A 25,869-nucleotide genomic window follows, 5' to 3' on the forward strand; every position below is an offset into this window, starting at 1 on the left:
TTTTAGAACTGTTGAGGAGCCTTCAAGGGTCCAGCTGATGTTGGAGACCATTCATTTTTATAGTAGCAGCAGTTGGCACAGTTGTGTAATTGTTGGGGAACTGGGAAGGCAGATGATAGATTTGATTCAGGATTCAGATTTTTTTTCTAGATGTGTTGGAAAGATTGGGAACTGAAGGTGTCAGCAAGGAAAAAAAAAGTTGAAGTTCGAGCTTCTCAAACTTTGTCACCAGAAGACCCTATAGCAGCAGATTTATCGTGTTTTATCTTTAAAAGTTAATCAGATTTTGCATTTGACTTATCTGTTTTCACCTGTTTCATTCACATTTCTTACCAAATTATTTTATATCATCCCCCTACATCTATCTTCAAGTACAATTACTGATGGAGATATACCATACTATATACATGTTACCTTATTTTTTATTTTTTTCTAATTTTTAAGTTTATATATTTTGGTGAGGGAGGAACAGAGAGAGAGAGAGAGAATCCCAAGCTGGCTCTGCACTGCCAGCATAGAGCCCGATGTGGGGCCCAAACCCACGAAATGGTGAGATAATGCCCTGAGCTGGAACCAAGTTGGATGCCCATCCAACTGAGCCACCCAGGCTCAATTACCTTATTTTTTAAAGCACAGGAGCTGATGAGGGAGGAAACTAAAGCCAAGAGAGGCTTGATAGATTGGGAAATAGGAATTAATGAGCTTATAAGTTTCCTTGAGGTCAGAGAGAATAAAAAAACTGGACAGATAAAAGGCTGTGATAAGAAAGTGGGATATTGGAATTGAAACTTTCAGAAGTGAATCTGTTTTCAGTAAAGATAGCATTCTGTATATAGCCTTGGATATGTTTGGCTAGAGTGGAGGTGCAAACCTTTGGCATGAAATTTACAAGGATTTTGGATGGATAGTACATGTGGACATTAGAGTAACCCACCATGATGGGGAAGGATTTGGAGCCAAGAGGAAAACTCTGCTGCCAGGTGTGTAGGTCCTTGGTGAATGTGAGTGAGTTTGTGATGGTGAGTAGAGCTCTCAAGCTCAGGTGGCCTGCAGGGGTCAGGCAAGTAATGTAAATGAGTGCAGTAGGCCAGGTGTGGATTGTAGTGAACTAAAAGAGTATATATTCCATCTAAAGAGGCATGTACTTCATTTGATTGTTGTCCTAAGGAAATGAGCATATAATACAATGTTGCTAGGTAATCTTAATTTTTCAAGAGAAGCTGAAAATGTGGATTTTTGTGTGCGACATTTCCCAATTTTTATGTATTTGCAAATAATTTAAAATTGTTTTAAAAAATTCTCTGGGCCAAACAAAAACATCTATTTGTAGGCCAAGTCTGGCTGCAAGACAGCTGGTTTTCAACCTCTGGCATAGTAGAGAACAAGTCTGAAAATAGGGGAGATTTTTTTCTCATAGGGGAGTAAATAAGGATTTGGCAGCAGTAGTGAACAGTCTAGAAGGCTGACTTTTCCCCCTCTGAAACCAATGGATAAGAGTATAAGAATCTTCCGAGTAGGGCTGTGAGGGTTAGTGGTGTCATGTGATACAAAATGTGACATCTTTTGTACTAAAAGGACATCAGTCATCTAGTTGAAGACCACTTACGAGGTGTTTCCTACTATCAGGTACCATACACCAAATAATACTTTTATTTAAAATTTTGTTGGTTTGGTCTGATTTCAGCATGCTTCTGTTTTTAATTAATAGTAATAGAGTCCATGAGGGTCTATTCCCTAAAAAATTTACTAACCACGGTTAGTAGAATGGTATATCTAGTTAACATTATCTTGACTCTTTCCATTCAGATCCTTCACACATAATATGACACTACATATAAGCATATTTTTGTAGCATTGTATATAACTTTATCACCTTATCCTATATTATCGTGTGTGTGTGTATGTGTATATAAGGTATGTAGCCACGCTGAAGTTAGGGTTATTAGGGGACAAGTAACACTACATATAAAACTGCACCTGGAAGGGTACAGGACATATCAGAGGACTGTCTAGTACTTAAGCAGTGGTGATGGGCTACACCCTAATAATAGAGATCAAGCCCTTAGGCCTTCCACGTACCATGTAGGTACTGAATCAACCTCAGAGCCTCTCTTTCTCTTCAAGTAATATTTGAAAAGAGCATTAATAATCAGGGAAACCCAAAACTTGGGATTGGAGCTATTTGTGGTAGTCTCAGAAGGCATACAGCACTCCATGTCTGTGAAAGAAGAGGGGCATGTAGATCAAGAAATCCCTTCCGGGGGCGCCTGGGTGGCTTAGCCGGTTGAGTGTCCAATTTTGACTCAGGTCATAATCTCACAGCTCATGAGTTCGGGCCCTGTGTCGGGCTCTGTGCTGACAGCTCGGAGCCTGGATCCTGCTTCGGATTCTGTGTCTCCCTCTCTCTGCCCCTCCCCCACTTGCATGCGCACACGTACACATGCACGTTCTCTCTCAAAAATAAACATTAAAAAAAAGAAATCCCTTCTGAAAAACACAACCCAAACTTTTATAAAACTGTAAGGTCCTAAGTTGTTGATAGAGGTGTCAGTACTTAGTGTTCGGTTGAATTTGAAGTGAACTGCATAGTCTGTTCCAGTAGGTGATGCCAAGCTATTCATGATATTTCTTTTCCCAAAGAATTTCCTAGCAAGTTACTTCTCTAGTCCTCTCCAAACCAAAAATCAACTCTGATGAGAAGCCATCTTCAGGGTAGGCCTAGGATAAGTAGATCCTGTGTCCTAAAACCTGAGACCCTGAACTTTTAGAATGCTCAGTGGGACCCTAAAACCTAGATAAGATATAAGATAACTTTACAAAAAACAAAAACAAAAAAAACCCCACAAAAACCTGGGAAGGTTTTCTTTCTACTTTTGTTTGAGTAACTCCCAACCCTGTGTGAGCTCTGATAGTTCTGTTTATAGGACCCTTTGTGGAATTTCATCCTATACATGTGGAAGTTAGTATTCAGCCAAAGACTCAAGGGAGCCTCTTTGCAGATCTTAACTTATTTTTCTGTGGAGCTCCCTTCTCTCTGGTTCTACCCTGCAATTTCCAGCTGTCTTTGCCTCAGAAACCAATATTCGTCTCTGTGGCCTTGTGAGACTGCTGTGCCTTGCGTGGGTAGAAAGTAGAAAGCCACGGCCAATTATAGAGCCCACCTCCTTTATTTCGCTTCTCCCAGCGATCATAGTCCCACACTTCCTGTTGGTCAGTGTTTGAAAACAGTAGTTTCATAGCAGGCCACTAACAGTTCTTCCATCTGGAAGGTCTTAATTTTGTTTGTGGTGTTTTCTGACATAGAGAAACTTACTTTTTTAAATTGATGTGTAATTAATATACAGTGTTATATTAGTTTCAGGTATACAATATGATTCAAACAGTTCCATACGTTCTTAGAGCTTATCAAGATAAGTGTGCTCTGTAATCCCCATCACTCCATCCCCAAACCCCTCTCCTCTGGCGACCACCAGTTTGCTCTCTGTATTTAAGAGTCTGTTTGTGTCTTTTTTCTTTGTTCTTTTGTTTCTTAAATTCCACATATGAGTGAAATCATATGGTGTTTGTCTTTCCCTGACTGACTTGTTTGGCTTAGCATTATACTCTCTAGTGCCATCCATGTCGTTTCAAATGGCAGGATTTCATTCTTTTTGAGGGCTGAATACTATTCCATTGTATCTATATACTACCGTCTCATTTATCTATCTATGGATGGACACTTGGGTTGCTTCCATATCTTGGCTATTCTAAATAATGCTGCAATAAACATAGGGGTGCATGTATCTTTTCAAATTCGTGTTTTCATTTTCTTTGGGGTCAATAGACACATGAAAAGACATTACTAAACCTGATGTTTCCCTGATGGAAATGCAAATCAAAACCACAATGAAATATCACCTTACACATGTCAGAATATCTAAAATCAAAAACATAAAAAATACCAAGTGTGTTGGTGAGGATATGGAGGAAAAGGAACCTTCATGCACTGTTGGTGGGAATGCAAATTGGTGCAGTCATTGTGGAAACAGTAATGGGGTTTCCTCAAAAAATGAAAATAGAATTATCATATGATCCAGTAATTCCACTACTAGGTATGTACCCAGAGAAAATAAGAAACTTCATTTTTATGTAGTTATATTTTTCAGTCTTTTCCTTAGGATTTTTACCTTTGGTATACTTGTTTAAAAGATCTCCCCTACCCCTAAGATACCCAACTGTATTCTCTTCTAATACATATCATATTTTAAATTTTTGAATGTTTATTGACTTAAAAAATAGATTCTATGGTATAAGGTAAATATCTAACTTACTTTCTCTTCCAAATGATTAGCCAAAGGGTCCTAAGTTCTATTTATGGAATAGTCTATCCTTTCCTACTAAATGAAATGATACCTTTATCATATGCTGAATTCTTATGTATTCTTGAACCTATTTGGAGATTTTCTATTCTCTTTTATTTGTTTGTCTAATCTGCACTATTACACCAGATAGTATCACTGTGATCATCACTCAGACTTTATAATTTTAAATTCCTTGTCTTTCTTGGCTCAATTATTAAAGAAACTCCAAGATAATTTTTGTTAGATTCTAACTTGACCCCAAGTAAATAAATAGTATTGAAATCTTATTTAATGTATGGATTAAGTTGGAGAGCGTGTGTATCTTTATAATATTACGTTTCTGTTTCTTCATTTATTCACATTTTTTTACTCAACAAAGCCTTCTAGTTTTCTTTGGATAATTTCTAGGTATCTTTAATTTATTCCCACACATATTTTATAGTTTTTGTTGCTATTGAGCATCTTTTTGTTGTTAAGTTTATTCCTAGGCAATTTAAAAGTTTTGCTGCTATTGTACATATGCTGTTTTTCCCCTAACTGCTTATTAAATCTGAAGTTTTCAGTCAGTTTGAATATGAGTAGATGATTCAGTATTATTCATACGTTAATACAATGCTTAGTATTTATATTTCCATATACTAGTTTCTAAGTCTGTCCTATGAGACTACTCTGTAAAGTTTGGCCAGTAATAAATAAAAAGGTTCTTTTTTTATCTGTCAATGACCTTCCTTAGATTGGGGCAAGATATAAATATTCCTATGTGAAGGTTAAGTCTCTCACATCATTGAAGAGAATAAAATCTCTCTCAACCCTGCTTCAGCCTCTTGCTGCCTTTCTTGCTCTTCCTCTTCTTCACAGCCAGACTTCGGTTTTGTTTTTGGTTTTTGTTTTTGTTTTTATTGTGGTAAAATGTACACAACATAAAAATCTTGCCTTTTAAACCATTTTTAGATGTACAGTTCAGTGGCGTTAAGTATGTTCAAAACGTCGTGCAACCATCACTGCTACCCGTTTCCAGAACTTTTTCATCATCCCAAACAGAAACTCTATATCCATTAAACAATAATCCTGTTCTCTCCTTCCCTCAGCCCTTGGCAACTTCTGTTCTACTTTCTGTCTGAATTTGCCTCTTCCAGGTACTTCATGTAAGGTGAATCAGTACATAGAATACTTGCCCTTTTGTATCTGGCTTATTTCATCAAGGTTCATCCATGCTGTGTAGCATGATCACATTTTTTTTTTTAATGAGTACGTAACGTTTCTCTCCTTTTCTTTACCTACCATTCATGCCTCATTCAGCCTTAATCTGGCTTCTGCCTGTCTAACATACCAAGTGAATAGGATCACATGATTGCCAGATACAGCTGGCACTTTTTAGTCGTTTTCTTGGCATCACCCCAGTATTGGACATCATTGATCATTCCTTTCTTGAAACTGTATTATAATCATTGGCTTCGTAACTTTTTAAAAATGTTTTATTTATATTTGAGAGAGATCGAGAGAGAGACAGAGTATGAGCAGGGGAGAGGCAGAGAGAGAGGGAGACACAGAATCTGAAGCAGGCTTCAGGCTCCAAGCTGTCAGCACAGAGCCCGACGCGGGGCTCAAACTCGTGAACTGCAAGATCATGATGTGAGCCGAAATCGGACACTTAACTGACTGAGCCACCCAGGCACCCCGTGTATTATAATCATTGACTTCACAACTTTTAGCCCTTATATTACTCCTACCTGTTAGATCATTCCTTTACCATCTCCTTTGCTGAATGTTCCTCTGCCTGTTCCTCTAACTTCAACAGCCACCTCTTTCCTGATAAATCTCAGTTTTATTGAGTGAAGGTCTGTGTACCCATCCCCCTGCTGAACATTTCCTCTTGGATGTCCCAGTGGAACTTAAGACATCCCTCACACTGAACGTTCTTCTATCCTTCTCTATTCTAGCTGTTCTCCCTTCATCCTTTATTCAACTCAGTCCTTCACTATTTCCAGTCTGGGTTTAATGGGGGCACTAGTGTCACCCAGTAGCTGCACCTAGAAACCTCAGGGTTATTTTTAATTCTTTCCCTTGAAGAATTCTCCAACTTCCAATATATCAGTAAAGCCCTCATTGTATTTTGCCTGGAGTATAACAGCAAATAGTTACCTGGCTAACGTTCCAGCCTCTAGACTTATTAACCTAGCATTCACATTCTTGTCAGATGGACCTCTTTTTTAAAAGATAAAAAAAAATTATTTTTTATAAAAGGTCAAACAATATGGAAATATATAAAATTTAAAAATTAAAGCTTCTGCCTACTCTCCTAACCCCATCTGCCATAGTTTGACAGTAAAACAGAGGTAACCATTTTAGCATATGTCCTTATACATCCTTTCCATGCTTTTTTTTCTTCCATGCTTTTTTTTCTGTACTTACACAAAGCATGTTTAATAAATTACACACAGTTTTTAAAAATTTATTTTTATAAGAATTGCCATTTTTACAAAGAATTATTTTGTAAGTTGCTCTTTGCTAATAAATATATTGTGATTTTTTTGAAATAATTTTAGATTCAAGAAATTACAAAAATAGTACAGAGCCCCGTGTACCCTTCACTCAGCTTCTGCCAGTGGTGACATCTTACATAACTTTAGTTCATTATCAAAATCAGGAAATTGGTTTGGTACATTGCCATTAACTAGGTTTCAGACCTTATTCAGTTTGCACTTAAAAAAATCTATATTGTGTGTGTATGTACAGTCCCATGCAGTTTTATGCCATCATGTAGCCACTACTGTTCTGTTACTACCAGAAAACTCCCCAATGCTACCTCTTTGTATCTGCATCCCCCTACATGCACCTACCACTGTCTTGTCCCTTGGCAACCTCTTATCTATTCTTCATCTTTATAGTTTGGACATTTGAGCATGTTAACATAAAAAATAACACTTTTTGAGATTGACTTTTTTCACTAAGCTTATTTCCCTTGAGATCTCTTTAAATTGTTGTATGTATCAGTAGTTCATTTCTCCAAATTGCTGAGTAGTGTTCCATTGTGCCACAGTTTGTTCAACCATTCACTCATTTAAAGACAGGTTTCCCGTATTTTGTATTGTAAATAAAGCTGCTGTGAACATTTGTGTACAGGGTTTTAGGTTTTGTATTTTCATTTCCCAGGGATAAATGCCCAAGAGGATGATGGTAAACATATGTTTAGGTTTGTAAGAAACTGCCAAACTCTTTTCCAGTGTGTCTGTACCATTTTGCATTCACAAGCAATATATGAATGATCTCTTTAGTATTTAGTATGATCACTGTTGTTGTTTTTTTTTTCATTTTAGTCATTCTTTAATGTCACTGAGGTTTTACTTTGCCTTTCCCTAATGGCTGTTGATGTTAAACATCTTTTCATATGCTTATGTGCCATCCATATATTTTCTTTGTTGAGGTATCTATTCATTTCTTTGCCCCAGTTTTAATTGTTCTGTTTTCTTATTAATGAGATTTGAGGGCTCTTTATATATTTTAGGTACTTGCTCTTTATTAAATGTAAGACTTTTAAAATTTACATTTTTAAAAATAAAACCAAAAATTTTTTGGAGTATAGTTGACATGTTCTGTTAGTTTCAGGTTTATAACCTAGTGAATCAATTCTATACATTACACAGTGCTCACCATGATAAGTGTAGTTACCACCTCTCATCGTAGAACGTTATTAAATATTATTGACTGTATTCCCGATGCTATACTTACGCTTTATCCTGATGCTGACTTATTTATAACTGAGTGTTGGCAAAGATGTGGAGAGAAAAGAACGCTCATGCACTGTTAGTGGGAATTTAATTGGTGCAACCACTGTGGAAAACAGTAAGGAGGTTTTTCGAAAAGTTAAAGATAGAAATACCATAGAATCCAGTAATTCCACTGCTGGGTATTTACCCAAAGAAAATGAAAACACTAATTTGAAAAGACACATGGACCCCTGTGTTTATTGCAGTGTTGTTTACAGTAGCCAAGGTAGGGAAGCAACCTAAAGTACCCATCAGTAGATGAATAGATCAAGTTAGATGTACGATTGACAAAGATTTTTCTCCCAGTCTGTGTCATCTCAGTCTTTTGACACTATCTTTGGAAGAATAGAAATGTTTAATTTTAATGAAGTCCAGTTTATCAATTTTTTTCTTTTATGGAGTACAATTCTGGTATAACTCTAAGAAGTCTGTTTAACCCCAGGTCACAAAGGTTTTCTCTCATATTTTCTTTTCAGTTTGTAGTATCAGTGTTTCACATCTAAATCCATAATCCACTTTGAATTAATTTTTGTATGTGATAAGAGGTTTTGGTTGAGGTTCATTTTGTTTTGTCTGTGGATGTTCAGTTGTTCCATTTCATTTGTTGAGAAGGCTATCCTTTCTCCATTGGATTGCTTTCCTTTTTCCATTGAATTGCTTTCCTTTCTCCATTGAATTGCTTTGAGCATCTTTATTAAGAATCAGTTGAGTGTGTGGGTCTATTTCTGGATTTATTTTTTTTTTAAGTTTATTTATTTTGAGAGAGAGACAGAGAGAGTGCTGTTTAGGGACAGAGAAAGAGGGAGAGAGAATCCCAAGCAGGCTCTGCACTGTCAGCATAGAACTCGATGTGGGGCTCGAACTCACAAACCGCGAGTTCATGACCTGAGCCAAAACCAAGAGTCGGCCACCTAACTGACTGAGCCACCCAGGTGCCCCTATTTCTGCATTTATTTTGTTCCATTGATCTATGTATCTATCCCTCTGCATTGTACCATGATTACTGTAGCTATACACACACACACACACACACACACACACACACACTCACTCACTCACATATATATATAGTAAGTCTTGTCATCAGGTAGATTAATTCCTCTCACTTTATTCTTTTTTTTTAATTTTATTTTTTAAAATTTACATCCAAATTAGTTAGCATATAGTGCAACAATGATTTCAGGAGTAGATTCCTTAGTGCCCCTTACCCATTTAGCCCATCCCCCCTCTCACAACCCCTCCAGTAACCCTCCGTTTGTTCACCATATTTATGAGTCTCATCCGTTTTGTCCCCCTCCCTGTTTTTATATTATTTTTGTTTCCCTTCCTTTATGTTCATCTGTTTTGTCTCTTAAACTCCTCATATGAGTGAAGTCATATGATTTTTGTCTTTCTCAATAATTTCACTTAGCATAATACCCTCCAGTTCCATCCACGTAGTTGCAAATGGCAAGATTTCATTCCTTTTGATTGCTGAGTAGCACTTCATTGTATATATATACCACATCTTCTTTATCCATTCATCCATCAATGGACATGTAGGCTCTTTCCATACTTTAGCTATTGTTGATAGTGCGGCTATAAACATGGGGGTGCATGTGTCCCTTTGAAACAGCACACCTGTATCCCTTGGATAAATGCCTAGTAATGCCGTTGCTGGGTCATAGGGTAGTTCTATTTTTAGTTTTTTGAGAAACCTCCATACTGTTTTCCAGAGTGGCTGCACCAGCTTGCATTCCTGTATTCTTTTTTTTAAATGAAAGGTAAGTTTGTGTTTGTGTTCAACAAGTAAAAGTAATGAGGTAAAATATTTAATTCATATTCCAGTAGATTGAATTGTAAGAGACCTTAAAATATGTTATGTAACAGGTCAGTATTAACTATTTAAAATAATAAAGATTTACATCAGTTTAATAACTTCAGAGAGGTTATTTCTTTTAATGCATTATAGGCAAACATGAGGTACCTAGAATGGTCTCAAGACATCACCTTAGGGATGGGGAGACTGTCTTGGAAATGGACATGAGGAGCCTCCAGAAATCTCCCCCAGTTCCAGGGCCATACTTGCAAAGTGGTGAGAGAGGACCAGATGCCCCCTTAGAGGGCTGTGGACATAAATCCCAAGGGAGTGGAGGCCAGGGAAAACTTGGGTACAGGTAGTTGCAGAAGTTTCTGGAAATAAGCAGGAAAGCTTGAAGACCTGCATGCTTTGCTGATGTCTGATAACAGCCTAAGGAGCTCTAGCTTTACCAGTGGATAAATTTGTTTGATCATTTTATATACTGTTTCCTTTCATGTCATCTTTCTCTTGTCCTGTTCAGCTTCTTCTCTTCAGTGTATACTCCTGTTCATAAGCTGAAATTCTTACTCTTATTCTATTTATTTTTTGTTAATCATTGGCAGTTTCCTACTGCTCATTTTATTAACCACACCGTCACTGTTTCCTCTGTTACCTCTTCTGTTCAGACTCCTGTATCTTTCATTTATAATAATCTGCCTTCACAAATAGATTTTTAATCATGTTTCCTCTTGTCTTCATCCCTAATGTGTGTGTATTTTTGTCTTCTCTATCATCTTGATGTTCATTGCCTTCTATTCCTTATCCAATTCATTCATCATTTATTCAGGTTTTTATTTTTCCACCTTCCAGTATTTAAATCCTTTTTTTCTCTTTCCAAATTAATTACTTTTCCATTATTCATCTATTAATGTTTCCACTCTAAAATATTTTGAAAATTATTCTATTTTAATAATATTCAAGGATATTCGTACTTTTTCTCTTTATTATTTCAGTCTCCCACACTCCCATCTTTTGTTTTTGTTACTGTGAGTTCCTTTTTTTCTCTATCATGTCCACTTTTCTTTCCTCCTTACTTCCTCTGTCCTCACAACTGTTTTGTTGCTTAAATCTTTGATTTTTTAAAAAAATATTTTTTAATTTACATCCAAGTTAGTTAGCATATAGTGCAACGATTTCAGGAGTAGATTCCTTAGTGCCCCTTACCCATTTAGCCCATTCCCCCTCCCACAACCCCTCCAGTAACCCTCTGTTTGTTCTCCATATTTAAGAGTCTCTTATGTTTTGTCCCCCTCCCTGTTTTTTTTATTAAAAAAAATTTTTTTTTAACGTTTATTTATTTTTGAGACAGAGAGAGACAGCATGAACAGGGGAGGGTCAGAGAGAGAGGGAGACACAGAATCTGAAACAGGCTCCAGGCTCTGAGCGGTCAGCACAGAGCTCGACGCGGGGCTCGAACTCACGGACCGCGAGATCATGACCTGAGCCGAAGTCGGACGCTTAACTGACTGAGCCACCCAGGCGCCCCCCGCTCCCTGTTTTTTATATTATTTTTGTTTCCCTTCCCTTATGTTCATCTGTTTTGTCTCTTAAAGTCCTCATATGAGTGAAGTCATTATATTTGTCTTTCTGTAATTTCGCTTAGCATAATACCGTCTAGTTCCATCCATGTAGTTGCAAATGGCAAGATTTCATTCTTTTTGATTGCCAAGTATTACTCCATTGTATATGTATATATATATATATACACCACATCTTCTTTATCCATTCATCCATGGATGGACATTTGGGCTCTTTCCATACTTTGGCTATTGTTGATAGTGTGGCTATAAACATGGGGGTGCATGTGTCCCTTCGAAACAGCACACCTGTATCCCGTGAATAAATGCCTAATAGTGCAATTGCTGGGTCATAGGGTAGTTCTACTTTTAATTTTTTGAGGAGCCTCCATACTGTTTTCCAGAGTGGCTGTATCAGTTTGCATTCCCATCAGCAGTGCAAAAGAGATCCTCTTTCTCTGAATCCTCACCAACATCTGTTGTTGCCTGAGTTGTTACTGTTAGCCTAAATCTTTGATTTTTTAAAAATGTTTTTAATGTTTCTTTATTTTTGAGAGACAGAGACAGAGTGTGAGTGGGGAAGAGTCAGAGAAAGAGGGAGACACAGAATCTGAAGCAGGCTCCAGGCTCTGAGCTACCAGCACAGAGCCCAACATGGGGCTCGAACTCACAGACTGCGATATCATGACCTGAGCCAAAGTCAGATGCTTAACCAACTAAGCCACCCAGGAGCCCCCTAAATCTTTGATTTTTAATTCATGTTTCCATTTTTCCATTTACTGTAATAACTTATCTTTCTCCTTCTTGGTATGTTTTGGTTTTTTTTCATTTCTCTATTTGCATTGCTCTGCCATCCAATTTCTGTCACTTGTAAGGGCTTTCTGATATTTAGGTTACATGAATTTATATCTAGGTTTTAAGACTTTTTGTTATTCCTATTAGGGAGGAAATCCTTTTCCTCTACCCCCTTATGTTGGGTATGGAGGCATGCAACCCAAGCTGACAAAAGAGTTGAATGGGAGATAAACCCCAAATTTATTCATGTGTCTGTGGGAGTTCACAAAAGTGTAGCTCGTGAATAGCTAAGATCAAGAGCTTATGCACCTAACTTCTAAAAAAAAAAATGGGAAGGGGAAGAAAGGGCTTTTATGGGAAGAACAAATTGGTTTCTAGGGGAACAAACAGAAGATAAGAAAAGTTTGTGATGATTATTGTCTATGCAGGTGTGAGTGGTATTTTCCATTGTTCTCAAGCTGCCAGTGAAGGGAATTTGTAAGTGTCATTCCCAGAAGTTTCTACTTTTAGTGACATAGGGGAAGCGCCTAGCAGGCTTTCCCTGCACCTGCATCTGTTGAATCTCAAATGTCTTAAGGTTAAAGTAATCTTCTGAGAGTCAGCTGGGTCCCCACAATCCTATCTAATTGTTCTGGTAGCAATTTCTTACTTAGAAAACCAATGCTTCTAAATGAAAACTTCTTTTTTCTTGATTTCCTAAAATCCCTAATTTAATGCTTTCTCATTCTTGACATATATCCTAATATATTTTCTATTTCTTGTTAGGATTAACTTTTTCCATAATCCTTTTTGCACCTGTGCCTTTTTTTTTATTTGCACAATTTTCTTTAGGTTTTTGACTGCCCTCACTTGCTTTCTTTTTGTCTTTTCCTGCTCATTCTGTTCAGCTCATTTCCTGGCTGAGATGGCACTACCTTTGTTCTCTCCTGTTCTGTTCTGTTTCTAGTTGCACTTGTACCTTCACATTCATTGTCCCTCCCTTTTCTTTTCCATTTTGATTAACCATTGTCTCCTGATTTTAATTCTCCTTCTCATTTATTTTAAACATTCTCTTCAATACAGCCTTGTTTTCTTATTTCTTAGTTCTTCATCCTCTTCTAATCTAACAAGATTTTAGAAACAACTTGTCAAGCTCAGTGTAACAAAAGGGTATAGATTTTGTTGGAAATTGTGTTGAATTTTAAATATTGGTGAAGACTGTCACTTTGTGATGTAGGGTATTACGATTTATAAATGTTCTATGTAGAATATTTTCTTTCTTAACAGTGTTCAACAGATTTGTACAATTTTACCCAAGAAATTCTTGCACAAATTTGAGATTTCATAGTATTATTATTACAAATCCTAAATTTTCTAAAATTACACTGCCTAAAGAAAATAACTTCCAAAATAATGAGATGTGTTACCACTTTAATACTTTTCTCTAGGGTTTTAAACTTATTTTCAGTGTTGACCATCTTAAAATCAGTGAATAATGACAATTACATCTTTTCATTTTCTAGAATGCTTATTCTTTTTTGTTTGTTTGTTTACCACATATATTAAGAGCTAAAATGCAATAAAATGTGTGGACGTGATAGTTGGTATAGTTCTAACATTATTGATTTAAAAGAGCATTGGGCTTCATGATTTATTAGTTTGTTCTATGTTTATATTAGCTAACTACCTTGCATAAAGTCAATAATCTCCTTTATGTTTATAATATATTAAGGGCTTATATTTTTATAATAAATGAATATTGAATATAAAAATTATTTTTGAGAGAGAGCTCAAGTGGTGGAGGGGCAGTGAGAGGGGGACAGAGGATCGGAAGTGGGCTCTGCACTGACAGCAGCAAGCTTGATGTGGGGCTCAAATCACAAACCCTGAGATCATGACCTGAGCCAAAGGCTGACGCTCAGCTGACTGAGCCACCCAGGCGCCCCTCTCCCTTTATTCTTTCTATAAATTTTATTTTTCTTTTGCCTTCTTACTCATATTTTAGAGAAGTCTTTATATACATACAGAGAAGTCTTGCCAAGATTTTGGTAAGAATTGAGGTAAACCTGGAGATCAGTTTTGGGGAAAATTGACATGGTTATTGATCCTGTCTTATTGTTCGTACGTATTAGATCTCTCTCATTCTTTTTAATGTATCCCATAGCATAGATATACGTATCAATTTATTTAACCATCCCCCCCCCCCGTTGGGTATTTAAAGTGTTTGTATAATGCTGGCTTGCAAACCTCTTTTCACTATTTTTATATTTCATTGATATTGTGCACTTATAGGAGTATTTCTATAGGAAATTTTGATATATGTTCTAAAATTGTGTTCTAAAAAGCTGTACCTCTTTATAGTGAAAAACAACAGCAAGGAGAATGCCTGTTTCCCTACAACTTCTACAACATCGGAATTATCAGTGTTTAAAAATCTTTACCAATGAAATTATTTCTGTAAATTCAAGTATATAACTGAAATGAAATTTTTCCATCTTAAAAAATTTCATGCTCCTCAAAAAAAATCAAACCATACAGAATTATAAAAAGTGAAAAGGAAAAATTTTCCCATCTTTCTCCTTTTCCCCATCCCATTCTCTAGAGTGGCCACTGCCAGATTTGATGTGAAGCATCCTGGACCTTTTTCTATACATACCAATATACTTTTTTGACAAAAGAAATCACATATTTACATTTTGTTCTACAGTTTCATTTTTTCACTTGATAGTATGTTATGGACAATTTTTCATTCAGGTAAGTATGTCATCTTGTTTAAGTGAAATCTATTTGTATATGACTCAAAGGAAAAAGAGCTAGGGGTGCCTGGGTGGCTCAGTCGGTTAAGCATCTGACTTCGGCTCAGGTCATGATCTCACAGCTCATGGGTTCAAACCCTGTGTCAGGCTCTGTGCTGACAGCGCAGACAGAGCTTGGAGTCTGCTTCGGATTCTGGGTCTCCCTCTCTCGCTGCCCCTCCCCCACTTGCACTCTGTCTCTTTCTCTCTCTCTCAAAAAATGAATAAACATTTAAAAATTTAAAGGAAAAAAGGGGTGCCTGCATGGCTCAGTCGGTTGAGCGTCTGACTTCAGCTCAGGTCACGATCTCACGGTTTGTGGGTTCGGGCCCTGCATGGGGCTCTGTGCTAACAACTCGGAGCCTGGAGCCTGCTTCAGGTTCTGTGTCTCCCTCTCTCTCTGCCCCTCCCCCACTCACGCTCTGGCTCTCTCTCTCTCTCTCAAAAATGAATAAATGTTAAAAAAATTTTTTAGTAAAAAATTAAAGAAAAAAGAGCTAAATGAATGTCATTATGAATGTTTCTGCAAAAGATACTGAAATTGAATTTCTACTCTAAAAAAAATATGCTGTGGCTGAAGGGAAAGGGAGATTGTCCAGTGGTCGCTGCTGTTTGAATTTTCATTTCTATGAGAATACTGCTTTGTTCAGGAATTCAATTTCTACCTAAAATTTGATAGGAAATATACGATGTCTATAACTTGCTAGCCCTCTTGTGTACTGTATTGAGCTAGTAGATAGATAGATAGCAATCTGGTATAAGGCAGCGTCTCCCTGAAGTCTTGTGCTTGTGATGAGTAAGATGGTATAATATGCCAATAAGCAAATATGTACCAGAATATATTAAGGCTACAACAAAGTCCATATTTAAAAAATATCATAGGAGAAAGTAAAGATTATTACTTACTAAAAGAAAAAGGAGACTCAAGAGAAAAACAGGCTTTCTTTCAGCTCTGGAGTTTGTGTAATGTATTTTCAGGGCACCTCTGTGGTGCCAGGAGAAACCAAACAAAACCTGAACATGAGGGATACAAATCAGTGTTAACTTCCTCCATGTTTATTCTTTATAAGCTATTGTAGTTGATATCATGTAGAGTTGGGCCAAAAGTACAGAAAGAAAAATGGCCACAGGTAGACTTAGTGGTCTAAATCTAATAAGTGATTGCTGTAAGCTACGTGTAGACAGGAACCATGTCTGTCTTTTATCCCTGGTGCTTAGGGTAATGTTTGGCACATAGTAGAGACTCAGTAAATATCTGTTGCGTGAACGAATGGCCAGAGGTGGAGCTGCAGTACCAAGAAAGGAGAGTGGTGCTTCAGAAGCCATGGGATTAGAGTTTTAAGGAAGAAGTAAGTATCGGCTGCAAACACAACACAGGGCTTCCAAGGTCAAGTATGAAAAATGTTCACCAGATTTGGCAGTTAGCACATCACTGTTGACTTGAAGAGAACAATTTTCATGAAGTCTTCTTTAACACTGCTTCATTCTCTGACACATTGCTACTTCCTCTACAGTCCCTTATTACTTTCTCCATCATTGAAATTGTGAGTGTATAATCTTCATGAGGCGCTGAAAGGCATCAAGGTCAAGGACCTGTCTTGTTTTTGTTAGTTTGTTCTGTTTTGTTTTTTAATTTTTATCTTTATATCACCAGAACCTGGCACTGTACTTGGCTTAAAAATGCAGAGTTAAGGCCTGTTATGAATTGTACTCTACAGGAAAAGGTGTTTTAAAGTCATTATGTGGTTATTTTTTCCAATGGCTGTAGAGATATGATGTGACTGTTTAGCCAAGACTGTGTTATATGTATTTTTTTTTATTTTAATGTGTATTTATTTTTGAGAGAGAGAGAGAGAGACAGAGTGCAAGTGGGGAAGGAACAGAGAGAGAGAGAGGGAGACACAGAATCTGAAACAAGCTCCAGGTTCTGAGCTGTCCGCACAGGGCCCAACGCGGAGCTCGAACTCGAGAACGGTGAGATCATAACCTGAGCCGAAGTCAGATGCTTAACCGACTGAGCTACCCAGGCGCCCCGTATGTATTTTTTTAAGTTGCTGAATGGAATAGTGGTTCATTTAGGAAAGAAAGAAGCATTTTCAGGTTCTTTAGGGCTTTTCATCAGATAGTCCTGAATGTAAATCATACCTTTGTCCAGTGAGATTTATTACCCCAGTTCCCCTCTGGATAGTTTCTGGCTTCTTGAATTTCTGGTCCAGATTCTGAGTGAAGTTCTGTTACTCCAGTTTGAGAGATCAGACCTCTTATCTTGGAAACTAAACATCTTAATTTGCATTTGATCCACATTCTACATAATGTAAAGAGCCTAGCTACAGTCTCGAAGATTAGATTTACTTCTCTTTTTACCTTTTCTGGACCTAGTTTGTGATAAATATCTAAGAATTGAGAGAGTTCAAGCTCAGTTTCTTTGGGATCTGTGGACCATTGCATAGTTTCTTTAGGAATTAGCTATATGGATTTCTTCTCTTTTTAAATCTGGCACTGATTTTTTTTTTTTAAGGGAGCTTTCTACTGCTACTAGGATTTGATTTGATTTTTTAATTTTAATGATTCACATTGGAACACGTGTGTATCCCCCTGCACTGTTCACTGTCAGATAATACTTTAGGCTTGTTTTGGTAGAGTACTCATTTTCTTAGGAGGAAGGTTATTTTGGGTATTGACGGAAAGATTCTCAAAGGATATGTGAGCTTGAGAGTGATCACAAACATCCTTTTCTCCTTGGTTGAGCAGGACTGCTCACCAACTTGACTGGTATTTTCACTGAAACCTTTCAGGAAGCAATAATACTTGTTTTCCCTCTCTCACCAGAACCGTGAAGCTTGCAGCTTTCTTCTCACATCTCTGCAGAGGTCAATTAACTTAGAAATGACAAAAAGAATTTTCTTGATTTGGGTGGAAAATCCGCTTTCCTGAGCTGTCATTAGAATTACCACTACTTAAGGACATTTGGATTTGAATTCTATATGATTCTGTAGGTTACTGCCAATCCTTATTTGAAATAAGGCCAAGTATAGATTTATTTCCTTGACAAGACATTTGCAATTACACTGCTCTAAGGAGAGAGAGAAGCAAAGTATATTTGGAAAAACATTTCTTTTTATAAACGGGTAGCTTCTTCTCCTGTAGGGCACAGTGATAATTCATAGATGACCTTATCTTTCATTCATTTTTGTGTTGTTTTGGGAATCACTCGTTAAAAAATTAGTTCTGGTTTTCTGTATTGTGACCCTTTAGGGACTATGAAATTGAATTCACTTTCCACTTACTCCTTTTCCCCCTACGATAGCTCCAGCACCTTTATTATTCCCACAGAGACCCTGTTAGTTTATATGTCTCTTTGCTGGACTCCTCTTTTCTTCCTAATCTGTGAAGCCTACTGTTGACCATCCTACTTCTAGTAAGTTCCTGACTGCTGCAGAATAGAGAGCAGTATTTTTAGCTTTATGGAAATGGTGTGGTTATAGACCCTTTTGAGAGTCTGATGAAAAACCATGGATCTTCCACCCAGAAAACTGTATATTACATATAGAATTTTGTTTAGTTTCTGTACATTCATGGATCTCTTTATCTCATTACCACCCCATTCAAGAATTCCTGGGATAAGAAAACATCTGGGTGTCTTATCCTTTTGGGGTGGGTATGCATTTATTTATTTATTTATTGAGGTGTCTTGACATACAGTGTTATATTAATTGCAGGTGTACACCATAGGGATTCGACAATTCTATACATCGCACTATTCTGAACACAGTAGTGGTGACAATAGTCGCCGTCTGTCAGCATACAACACTATTGCAATATTATTGACCATGTTCCCTATGCTGTAGTTTTCACCTCTGAGACTTATTTTAGAACTGGAAGTTTGTACCTCTTAATACCCTTCACCTATTTCTCCCATGCTCACACCCACCACCCCTCTGGCAACCAACAGTTCGTTCTCTGTATTTTAAGAGTCTGTTTTTTGTTTGCTTGTTCATTTTTTTTGGGGGGGGGTTTAGATTCCATATATAAGTGAAATCATATGGCATTTGTCTTTCTCTGTCTGACTTAGCATTATACCCTCTAGCTCCATCCGTGTTGTTGCAAATGGCAAGGTTTCATTCTTTTTAATGGCTGAATAATACTGCATTGTGTACGTGTGTGTGTGTGTGTGTGTACACCACATCTTTATCCAGTCATCTCTTGATGACACTTGCACTGCTTCCATATCTTGGCTGCTGTATAATGGTGCAAAAAACATGGGGGTGCATGTATCTTTTCAAATTAGTGTTTTCATTTCCTTTGGGCAAATTAGATATTTTATCCTTTTTTGGTCATGTTAAAAATGGTTTGCCAACTCCACCACCATCTTTTATCAAAAATACTTCAAAGCTATTTTGCATTTAGTAGAGTAATAGAGTTAAATAGCTGAACCCCTTGTCATGCTTGAGAGCACAGACTTAAAAACTGAGAAGGCACACAAACAGCTAGCATTCCAAACACATGGACAAGGACAGGTATATCAGCTATGTAAATAAGTGTGTGTGTTTTTATATATTTTGGGGTTATTATTAGTGGGTATTTCTTTAGTTATATGCTGCAAAGAAAATGGGGAAGGAAGAGGTCCCATCTGCAAAATATTTTTAATGTGTATTTTTGATAGAGAGACAGAGTGTGAGCAGGGGAGGGCAGAGAGAGAGGGGGAGACATGGAATCTGAAGCAGGCTCCAGGCTCTGAGCTGTCAGCACAGAGCCCGATGCGGGGCTTGAACTTACAAACCGCAAGATCATGACCTGAGCCGAAGTCAGATGCTTAACCAACTGAGCCGCCCAGGCGCCCCTAATTTTTCCTGTATTTTAAAGAAGAGCATTGAGGTGTTAAAAGGTTAGTTGAGGTTTAGGTTTCAAAACTGAAGTCACGTAAGGTCTGTATTCTTCATGTATAGGCTGGAATTGTAACTACAAGGCAAGTCCCCATAGGTAGCGTTGTCAGCGTACCATAAGCAGTTCTTGTTGCATTGGCTTGCAGAAGGAGGCCTGTGGCCTGTATGCAGCCTATTTACTCGAGCATCCTGTATTGCTATCAACAAGAGCAAGCTTATCTGAGAACTTTTGCAGTCTGTCTCCCTCAGTATTTTGAGGACCAGGCTACTGGTGGCCGTAGGAGATTAGAGCTCTGGAAATTTGAGCTGCGGGCTTATCACTGAAACTGTCCTTGATGGTGAGCCAGCTCTGGCTGGCTGTATGTGTGTCCTAAATATCTTGATGGAGGACTTTGTTTTCTTTCTAGTTTATTTTTGTTTGGCACAGTCAGCTTGTGTAAGGATACAACTTTGAAAGAATACATCTTTGAAAGAACACATGGCCTGAGATTTTAACTGAAAGAGACTTCTTTGTTCATATAATAGCTTGTAATAATCAGAGTAGGTCTGGCATGAGAGTTGCACATATACATATGGTGTATTTTTTAGCCTTTGCATCCTAATAAATACTAGGTTTAATTCAGGGATCACCTACCCTGTGAAGCCTTTCCTAATTCCTTTTTCCCCTCTCACTTCCCAGAATTGGCCACTTCCTCCTCTGTGCCTCTACTAAACCCTGTATGAATTTTTTCACTTCATTCTGTTGCCCTATTTGTTTAAAAAATTTTTTTAATGTTTTATTTATTTTTAAGACAGAGACAGAGCATGAGTGGGGATGGGGCAGAGAGAGAGGGAGACACAGAATCCAAAGCAGATTCCAGGCTCCGAGCTGTCAGCACAGAGCCCGATGCGGGACTCGAACTCACGAACCATGAGATCATGACCTGAGCCGAAGTCGGACACTCAACCGACTGAGCCACCCAGGCGCCCCTGCCCTATTTGTTTATATTCTATCTTACTGTACTAGACTTTAAGTTTCTCGAGGATATGGTCTGTATCGTCCTCATTTCTGTCTGGCACATAGAAAGTATTCAAAAATGTTTTAAGAATGAATGAATGGGTAAATGAACCGTATATTAAAGAATAATTAAAGTTAAGGATTAAAACCTCAGATGCCTTCAGGGTCTAGGCATAAATGAGTTAAGCAGACCTGGGCTGGTAACCTGCAGAACACACACCTTATCTAAAAGGGGCAGCTGCTCCTCAGCCCTGGCCCATTGGTGCTTTGTGGGAATGATGGCTCTGTGTGGCCACATCTTTTCATTCTTCAAGAGAAGCCAGACATTTGGGGTTTTACATGAAATTTCTTGCTCATTAAACATTGTCAACTAAGTACGATTTTTCTAAACTTTTTATTGAAGTATAATTTACATACAAAAAAGTGTTTATGTTATAGGTGTATAGCTCAATCTGTCTTCACAAACTGAAATGATTTTTTATGTGGGCTAAACAAAACTGGATTGACTTCCAAGCCACCAGTCTGCAACCTATGACAAAGGCCATGGGGGAACTGTATAGTCTAGTTAAGAATCACCAAATTGGGTGGCTCAGTCAGTTAAGTGTCCAACTCTTGATTTTAGCTCAGGTCATGATCTCACGGTTTGTGGGTTTGAGCCTCGTGTTGGACTCCATGCTGACAGTGCAGAATCTGCTTGGGATTCTCTCTCTCTCTGTTCCTCCCCCACTTGCTCGTTCTCTCTCTCAAAATAAATAAACTTAAAAAAAAAAAAAAAAAGAATCACCAAACTGGTAAAAGTGTCTTGAAGCAATGCGTGGACTTTATTTGGATTTTGATTCAAAGAAATCAAATGTAAAAGAACCTTTATGAAACAATTGGGGAATTTAAATATTGACTGGGTATTTAATAATATTAAAGAATTATTGTGAGTTATTTCAGATGTAATATAGTTGGTTTGTTTTTTTTATAAATATAGATTCAATTTTTTAGAGCAGTTCAGAGAAAAATCGAGTAGGAGGTACAGAGTTCCCATATACCCCCTACCTCCACATATGCATAGGCTCTCCCATCATCAACATCCCCTACCAAAGTGGTATGTTTGTTACATTTGCTGAACCTACATTGGCACATTATAATCACCCAAAGCCCATAGTTTACATTAGGGTTCATTCTAGGTGTACATTCTGTGAGTTTTGACAAATGTATAATGATACATATCTACCACTGTAATATCATATGGAGTATATTTTAGAAGAGTCCTCAAAAGGATGCCTGCGTGGCTCAGTTGGTTAAGCATCTGACTTGATTTCAGCTCAGGTCATGATTTCAGAGTCATGTGATTGAGCCCCACCTCTGGCTCTGTGCTGCACATGGAGCCTGCTTGAGATTCTCTCTCCTTCACTTTCCTTCTCCCTCTCTCCCTCTGCCCCTCTCCTGCGCACGCATACTCTCTCCATAGATAGATAGATAGATAGATAGATAGATAGATAGATAGGACCTTTTAAAAAAAGAAGAGTCCTCAAAGACATGTACTAAAACAATTTGTGGATGAAATAAATGAAATGATACTGGAATTTGCTTCAGAAATGATACTGGAATGTGCTTCAGAATAATTTGGGAGGAGTGTAAACGTTGAGGTTTAAATGAAATGAAACTAACCCTGTATTGGTAATCATTGAAGCTGGGTAATGGGTACATGAAAGTTCATCATATTAGTGTCTCCGTTTTGGTATGGATTTGAAATTTTCCACCTCCAAAATTAGAGCAAGAGTCCAAGTTAAAGCCGAAGCATGATTTGAGGCTAGGATACCATGGGACACTACTGCCAGTGCCAGAAATAAATTTCTGGAACTGAAGTCTGCAAAGGTCATGGCATTTTCCTTTCTTTTGTAGGGCCCGAAAGTCAGTATACTAAGACTGCCCAGGAAATTGTGAATGTCTGTTATCAGACACTGACTGAGGTACGTGGTAGGGAGGGGGTCCCCTTGGGATGTAGCATCCTGGAATCTCTTTGTTCCCTTGGGTGAGGAGGCCTTCCCTGCCTATCTGATTTTCAAATGTAACCTCCTGCCCCCCCAACCTCACCCCTCATCCCTTATTTCCTTTCCTGCTTTATTTTCCTGACTAGCACTAAATGTTCTTAACAAACTATGTAATGATTTACTGTAATTATCGTATGTGACCTGACACTGGAAATAAGGTCCATGAAGACAAGGATTTTTGTCTGCTTTGTTTACTTTTATATCCCCAGTGCCTAAGACACATGTTCAGTGAATTCACTAATATTCTTTATTTCTCAGTATGATGAGCATTTGACTCAACTCGAGAAGGATATATGTACAGCTAAGGAAGCTGCTTTGGAGGAAGCAGAATTAGAAAGCTTGGACCCCATGACTCCAGGGCCTTACACACCTCAGGTGAGTTTGAAGACTAAGAACTGCCTCTTATAGTTTGCTTATTAGTTTGGGAAATTGGGAGCATGTTAACAGATACATTTACTGAGATACCCTTCTTCTCTGTCCTTCCTCTTCATATGCCTTTCGTGTGCTTTCTTGTCTTCTCAAAGGCTAAGGTGAGTGAGGGCCATGGGTCTTGGTGGCCTTGTTGAATCCAGAAGAAGCAGGTGTGGGATGAATGAGTGGGGTGGGGCCTTAGTTGTTTAGGCAGTGTTCACAAATACCAGATTCCTGACTGCCATGGCCAAACGTGTCTTCTGGAGTCTCTGGAGTTCCCTTGCCCATGAAATGGGGCTCGAAGACTTCCCTAAAGTATAGAATTCTCAGTTACAGACATTGGCCACGTTGTTCCTGTGCCTTATAGGCCTGATGACTCATTCCCTCTGAGGTATCTCAGTGTAGCTCAGACGTCACCCATTTTCCTGGATTGACTCCTTTTCCTTATAAATGAAGACTGGTAACATTTATAACTTTTTTAAAGTTACATGTCAAAAGAGTAGGGAGCAAGATTAATAAGAAATTCATAGTCTTTGTGTTGAATATATTGAAAATTTTGGACATAAGAGAGAGTATGTTTCCAGATTTCAAGAATAGGACTTATCAGAATATGGCTGGTGCTTGGTTTCTGTATTGAAGGCACTGTGGTAAAGTGGGAAGTACATGAATTTTGGCGATGAAACACGCCTGGGTTTGAATCTTAGTTCTGCTATTACCTAGCTTTGTGAACTTGGGGAGTTAAGCCCTTTAACTCTGTCTCCACTTCTCTAAAATGTACTTTCTGAGATGATTATAAACATCAAATGAGTTAATTTGCCTGGCACGTAGTAGACATTCAGTAAATGCTTCCTTGTCTGTATGACAACTGTCTACAAAGTTCTGAGGAGCCCTTTCAAATTTAGCCAAATATTTTAATGCAAAATCCTCCCTGTTCCCACCGGAAAACTTTTTTTCATTCTACTCTGAACTGATACTGCCACCTGTGTGCTCTGTGTTGGACTCTTGCTGTTTGTATCTCATTCGTGCACTCTCCCTCTCTGTCTTTTACTCTCTTTCACCCCAAAACCTAGGTGGCTGAGGGGCCAAGTATAAAGAGCCCTAAGATACTTCTTCCAGGCCCAGAACAAGGGAAGGCTCTTGGAGTATGTGGGCAGATTGGGGCTGGGGGGCTTGGGTGAGTGATGTTGCCCAGGAAGGCCCTTTTTGCTAATAGGCCCACAGCTCCTGCAAGGCCCTTTCTGGTAAGTTAAAGCCTGGGTTTTGGCCGTCATTCCTCAGAAGAGTGTAGCCACGGAGTGGCACGCGGTTTGCTCTAGTCTGTGACAGTGGAAACCTAGTCCTCTGTGAATCAAACCCTTAGACCCAAAAGTTATCTTCCTTTCTTTTCCTCCTGCTCCCACATGGCCTCAGGTGGATGAGGAGAGCCTGGCCACTGTTCTCAGCTGTTGCCCAGGCCAGTCACAGGGGCTCCCATGAAGAGTAGGGCGTAGATGGTGCCTCTTCATCACTCCCAAGTCGCCCTCTCGCCATTGCCTTCACTCATATACACATCTTGAAATGTAAGCCCGGTGCGTTTTCCCTTACCCTGAGGAAGATGAGTCTGAGTAATTGTCCTTATTCATCACGACTTTCAAACCCAAATGTTACGAAAGCGTGTTTGTGTAAGTTTAACCTGTTGTAATTCTGGTTGTATAGAAACATAACAGTAATCATACGTTACTTCCGGCCTTAAATGGTGGTAGTCAAGACTGTATTTTCACTCAGCTGTTTCTACTGCTCTCGTGTTGCATCGCACATTCTGCTTAACACTATCTAAAATTGCTCACTTTGCAGTTTCCCACTAGCCCCTCATTCCCTGATCTTCTCTTCTGTTCAGCCACGAGTTTATCTGCTCTGAATGCTTTCAATTCCGTTTTGCCTCTCTTTCTCCAAAACCCTCTTCAATCAGCCTTGCTTGTTTGCTTTAAAAAAAAGAAAACCCACAAAGTAACACCAATGTGGGGTTTTTGTTAAACGCAACATGTTCATTTGGAAATAATAAAGGAGAAATAAATTACCTAGAGTTAAGTCCACCATTCAGAAAGAACCAATCGCTGTGAACATGTTGGTTTGTTTCCTTCAAATCTGCAGTGTGATATGTGTGTGTGTGTGTGTGCATGTGCACACAAGCGTATATAGACACACTTTATTTTAAAGTTTTTTAATATTTATTTTTGAGAGAGACTGTGAGAGCAAGCAGGGGAGGGGCAGAGAGAGAATAGTTTTTGAAAACGTGATTTTTAAACAGCCGCGTAATATTTCTGCCCTTCGCCAGATTTTTAGAGAACTCTTTCTTACTTCTCCAGCCTGTTGTCTGTCAGTTCCTCCTGCCCTCCTGTCACTGAAAAGTCCATTTGCTAAATCCCTGTTCTCTCCAGGACAGGGAAGAGGGAAGGGATCTATAATTTATTGAATACCAGGCATGGGGTAAGGAGCTTACACATACCTCTTCATTCTCCCAACA

The 25,869-nt window shown here is 38.3% G+C and overlaps 1 protein-coding gene across 3 annotated transcripts in view; it reads left to right on the plus strand.

The window, feature by feature from the left end:
* The window catches only part of TAF1 (TATA-box binding protein associated factor 1), an 89,441-nt gene that overhangs the window by 55,831 nt on the left and 7,741 nt on the right, over positions 1–25,869 (plus strand). For all 3 annotated transcript variants that reach the window (XM_042975250.1, XM_042975251.1, XM_042975252.1), the window contains exons 35-36: positions 22,807–22,874; positions 23,214–23,330. In XM_042975250.1, coding sequence (XP_042831184.1) covers positions 22,807–22,874; positions 23,214–23,330 — 185 coding nt within the window. The remainder of the gene's footprint in view (positions 1–22,806; positions 22,875–23,213; positions 23,331–25,869) is intronic.

This window comes from Panthera tigris, chromosome X (genome assembly GCF_018350195.1).
Source record: "Panthera tigris isolate Pti1 chromosome X, P.tigris_Pti1_mat1.1, whole genome shotgun sequence".
In the NCBI taxonomy this organism is placed as follows: domain Eukaryota; kingdom Metazoa; phylum Chordata; class Mammalia; order Carnivora; family Felidae; genus Panthera; species Panthera tigris.